Here is a 5249-nt window from a genome sequence, read left to right as displayed (position 1 = left end):
GATCATTGACTCACCAGATCATTGACTCACCAGATCATTGACTCACCCGGCTGCAGGAAGCTCGAAGCCGAACTTGAAGCTGTAAGTTTTATCAGGCTGTAACAGGAAGTAACCGTCTGAGTCTGAGGACAGACAGACAATGAGGTGAGACATGTATACATATATATATAAATATATGAATACATATATAATATATATATAAAACAGTAAACTGTTCCTTCATACCGGTAGACAGCTGCTCCTCCAGCCGCACCTCCTCCTCCTCCTTCAGGTACTCCTCCTCCTGACTCCTGCTGCTCCGGTTCTTCCCTCCGCGGTGCTCCACGTGGGCGCAGCCGGCTATGGAGACCCTGAGGCCGGTCACTCTGTGAGGCTGAGCCGCCTCCAGCCTCACGGAGCCGGACAGCTTGTCTCCTCCGCAGTAGAAGGAGCGTCCGGGGTCCGAGAAGACCAGCACGAAGACCTTGATCTGGTTCACGGGAGACCGAACCATGGCGAGACACCGGGAGATTAAAAACGTGTTTTAACTTAATTTGTTAGTAGCTATCAGGGTTTATGAGCGGTTAGTTTTTCTGTGTCAGTAAACAGCTCGAGGTCGGTTTTATACCGGAGGATGTCCCCGGTGTCCGGTGTCCCGTTACCGGGAACCGAGCACCAGCGCGTGGACACCTCAAGGCCGCTGGAGGCCGGAGCTCTCCGATTGGTGCATTCGGGCTGTTGTTGGTGAGTGCAGCCAATCAGAGCGCAGAGAGGACGCGTGGGCAGCTCGTGCTGGTGGGAGGCGGGGCCTGTAGGGAGGGGGCGGGGCCTGTAGCTGGAAGGCCATAAATAAGAGAGAGTCATGAGTGAGAATAGAAACAGATCTACGCCAGCTGCTGCTGCACAACAATAACAGCAACTGTTCATGGAGAAACATTTATTCATGTGTTTATATTTATAGTATAATATTAAAGTCATTTAAAGACATAAAAAATGTACAGTTATTTAAGTCATTTACAATAATTTACAGTCATTGCAAACTCATTTAAAGTCATTTTAGTCATTTAGAGATTTTAGCTCCAATTTGTTCCAATGTTTTCATCAGTCACACATTTAAAGTTCTGTACATTCCTCATTATTTCTTAGGTAGTTATATCTATCTGTAGTTACTGACCAGCAGCTCACCTTGTTTACCTGCTGGGTAAAAACAGGAAGATCTACTTCTTCTTTCTTGAGCCTAAAACACATCAGTACAGGACACTAATGTTAGCATGTCCAGCTAACTAGCTACAATAGCATTGGGAGGGACTAAACTGACTAGCTGTGGGAAGACCCGCCCCCTTCTCTGCCTCTGATTGGCTATACCCTTTCCAGGCATCTGCTAACGTTAGCTATGATGCTAAGCTAGGCTTCCTGGTCCGAAGACACCAACTGAGGATTTTTTTAAATTATTGGCAGTTTTCACCGTTCACGTTTTTTAATTGATGCTTTAAAGAAAATTACATTTTTACAGCCTTAAGTATATTTTATGGAAGAACATTACCACCACTGTGAGGACAAAATAAAGACCCTGTAAGTCATAATGACTTAATATCTCATAAAAATATCACATATAATTCTGAAATGTATTTTTAATCTTCAGTGGACAACAGAAGACAAAATGTCATGTTTCGGGACATTACGGACGCTGTGTCTTTATTATGAGTAATAATAAAAAATAAATAAACAAACAAACAAACTTCCTTAAGCAGATAAAGCTTTTATAAAACAAAGAAAGAAAGAAAATTGAGTAAAAAGTGTCAACAGTTGATTATTATTCTTTTAATACATATTTTCCATCAAAATTAATCAAGTCTAATTAAAAACGTTTGATCGATGCTTTTATTATTAGTTGTTATGTTGGTTCAACAGGTAAAACACCTGAATCTTTAACTCACCCCCCCCATCTAAAGACACTATAAATAAACCCAGAGTGTGTTTGTTCTGTCCAGTCTGTCGACCGCCGTGATCGTCATCTGTTCAACGTCTGATCGAACCTGAGGGCAGAAAAATAGACCTTCAGTAGTCAGTAGAACCACAGTAGAGTAAGAGTAGAACTACAGTAGAGTAAGAGTAGAGTAAGAGTAGAACCACAGTAGAGTAAGAGTAGAGTAAGAGTAGAACTACAGTAGAGTAAGAGTAGAACTACAGTAGAGTAAGAGTAGAACTACAGTAGAGTAAGAGTAGAACTACAATAGAGTACCAGTAGAGTGTTCTTACTGGTGTATTGCGTCTGGGATCTGTAGTCTTTCTGTTGGGATGAACTGAGACAACTCATGTAGACTTCTGATGAACCGGATCTTAGTGCTGAACTTCTCACTGTGGACAGACAGACAGACAGACAGACAGACAGACAGACAGACAGACAGACAGACAGACAGACAGGTGTTTACCATAAACACCAACATGATTGAACATAGTATGAGTTATAGCTACCTTGGTATCAGCATAACTGCATCAGGGAGTTTCAACATGGCAGTAAATGCACTAAAAGAAAAAGCTCCAAGAGCTCTACACGCAATTAAGAGAACATTTTATAATTAAAAATCCCAATTAAAATCTGGCTTAAAATCTTGAACAGTGTCATCCAGCCCATTGTGCTGTATGGTAGTGAAGTATGGGTCCACTCAGTCATCACAGTTATACCCGCTGGACAAACATCAACAGAGTCTCTACATGCAGAATTCTGCAGACACATTTTACACAGAAACACCCCAACAAATGCATGTAGAGCAGAACTAGATACCCACTGATCATTAACATTCAAAAGAGAGCACTCACATTCTTCAATCACCTTAAATCCAGCCCCCCAGACACCCTCCACTCCAAAGCCCTCCAAACCCAAGACCTGAGCCCAGAGAAGAGTCCCCTATGTCAGCTGGTGCTGAGACTAGCTGCCTCCTCTCAGACACACGGGGACCAGTCTCTCAACAACACGGCTCTCCAAACACCAACCAGAGTAAAACACATCATGGCGAGATGTAAAGAAGCCTATCTGGAGCACTGGAGAGAGGAAACTGGGGGCCAAAGCAGACTGGAATGTGATCTGGCCCTAGAGAGAGACTATGAATTGGCAGAGTACCTCTCTACAGTCAGAGACATGAAGCAGAGACAGAACCTCACCAAGTACAGGCTCAGTGACCACAAACTGGAGATTGAACCAGGACGACACAAAAAGTCATGGCAACCAAGAGAGAACAGAACATGTGGTCACTGTGGGACCGGTGAGGCTGAGACGGAGATGCACTTCCTCCTAAAATGCAAAACATTCCATAAAATTAGGAACATCTACCTCAACAAATTTGACTCTGTGATTTGAGATTTTAAAAAATGGAGTGATATTTCAAAATGAAAAGTCCTCCTAGGAGAAGGAGAGAGGAGACCTTGCTGCCCAGTATGTACTAACATGCCACAACCTGAGGGACAGCAGGTGACGCTTTGGCGATGCCGTTCCTGGGCGTTCATGCCAATGGAGCAGATCTGAGTTTGGGTTGAATTGGGAGAGAGACGGAGAGAGAGAGAGATCTATCTATCCGTGGATCTCTCTCTCACTTCGCTCCTCCCTTTGCTTCGGTGTCAGAGAGCTGCGGTGGCCTACAGGTAACGTGGGAGCAATGGGGGCTCTGTCTCACACCACTTTATGAGATGTTGTATTAATATTATTGTTATATTGATATTGTTGTGAATTGATGTTATTGTATGTTTCATTTTTTGATGCTTTGGCAATACTGTTTCTAAACTTTCATGCCAATAAAGCAAATTTGAATTTGAGACAGACAGACAGACAGAGACTCATTTAGCTGGTTGCTAACACATTAGCTAATAGTAGCTGCTGATGTTATTGATTGATGTTGATGTTATTCAGCACACTGTATATTATCCATCGGGCTTAATAATATTATTAACTAGAAAATTCCTAAATAAATTTTGACAGTGTGGCTTCTACTGCCCGAAGAAGTCGCAATATATACACACGCCAATGTTACCGGTAGTGTCGTTCAGGTTCAATTGAGATAACGCTACTCTCTTTTCTGCATTTTAGATTCATACTCTTGGATTGAATCTTGTATTTGTCCGGCTTTTATTTTGAAAGGGTGGGACTGGGTGGGTGAGAGAGGGGGAGAGGAGACATCATAATGTTTGACACTAAAATGAGAGGCGTCATCACAAGCATTCCAGTTAGAATTCATTCTGTGGGGCTTTTAATTTGAAATGGGGGGAGCGGGGGTGAGAGGGGAAAAGTCCTCTAAAAATATCTAAGACCTGAATGACTGTATGATAGAGAGAGACACAGAGAGGAGAGAGAGAGACTGAGTGAGTGAGAGAGACAGGCAGACAGACAGACAGACAGTTAGATGGACTGAGTGAGTGGGAGAGTGAGACAGGCAGACAGACAGGAGGTTTAACAATGACCCAAAAAACGGAGCAAAATTTCTCCATTCACTTGAATGGGGTTTCGGCGTGAAGAGAGCTAAAAAAAACACTTAACATTGGCCCCTTATTGACTAGCCGTACATTAACGTAGAAACATGATTCAAAGTTTAAAACGTAGACAAAACGCTGGATGTTATTGAGCCAAATGGACATTTTGATAGCTAGCACAGTTTTCATGAAGTCACAGATTAAGTTTCAGGAACATTTTGGGTCTGTTTCAGATTTTATAATGGGTGTGTATTGCACGGCTCGTTAAGAGCTAGAGTGAGAGCATAACTGTCAGAGTGGAGCGGAGCAGGAAAATATTCTGTGATTTTTCCAAACAAATTGCTCCAGCTCCCACATTGTTTACTCTTTATTCACCATTTTGGCCAAAAAGCTTGGAAATGTTGTGCTGGTCGCAGTAAAGTGTCTGTGGAATCCAACGGACTTACACATCTGGCTCAAAGAGCCACAGAGCGACATGAACTCCAACCAACTGCTCCATTAGACTCCATGTTAAATCTCACCACTCATTTCTCAAAGACAGCAGACGGTACCAGTTTTGTCTATTGCTCTGGAGCTCACATTATTAACACCACAAACATAAAAAACACATCAGCGCGTTTGCCAGAGTCTTATCTTTCTCACGGTATCCATATTTTGGCACTCAGACTCCTGCTAATTTGTTAAAAAGAGGCACGGGTTTTGTTCAAAATCACTGATTACTGTAATGTTCCTTAATCAGTCTGCCTCTAACACCAGGTGCGTTCTCTCTCTCTCTCTCTCTCTCTCTCTCTCTCTCTCTCTCTCTCTCT

The 5249-nt window shown here is 42.8% G+C and overlaps 2 protein-coding genes across 6 annotated transcripts in view; both read right to left on the bottom strand.

Moving 5' to 3' along the window:
* Window positions 1-1543, bottom strand: part of LOC116401578 (thioredoxin-interacting protein) — a 6626-nt gene extending 5083 nt beyond the window's left edge. For 3 of the 4 annotated variants that reach the window (XM_031880049.1, XM_031880052.1, XM_031880053.1), the window contains exons 1-2: window positions 226-1543; window positions 47-122 (exon numbers count right to left, since the gene is read on the bottom strand). In XM_031880049.1, coding sequence (XP_031735909.1) covers window positions 47-122; window positions 226-493 — 344 coding nt within the window. In that variant the 5' untranslated portion in view covers window positions 494-1543. The remainder of the gene's footprint in view (window positions 1-46; window positions 123-225) is intronic. The other variant, XM_031880051.1, reaches the window with a different exon arrangement.
* A 104-nt stretch (window positions 1544-1647) lies between these two features.
* Window positions 1648-5249, bottom strand: part of bnipl (BCL2 interacting protein like) — a 10722-nt gene continuing 7120 nt past the window's right edge. For both annotated transcript variants that reach the window (XM_031880054.1, XM_031880055.1), the window contains exons 9-10: window positions 2239-2337; window positions 1648-2015 (exon numbers count right to left, since the gene is read on the bottom strand). In XM_031880054.1, the coding sequence (XP_031735914.1) occupies window positions 1991-2015; window positions 2239-2337 (124 nt within the window). In that variant the 3' untranslated portion in view covers window positions 1648-1990. The remainder of the gene's footprint in view (window positions 2016-2238; window positions 2338-5249) is intronic.

This window comes from Anarrhichthys ocellatus, unplaced genomic scaffold (genome assembly GCF_004355925.1).
Source record: "Anarrhichthys ocellatus isolate YVR2014 unplaced genomic scaffold, GSC_Weel_1.0 scaffold542, whole genome shotgun sequence".
Classification (NCBI taxonomy): Eukaryota; Metazoa; Chordata; class Actinopteri; order Perciformes; family Anarhichadidae; genus Anarrhichthys; species Anarrhichthys ocellatus.
This window is presented reverse-complemented; position numbering and strand designations above follow the sequence as displayed.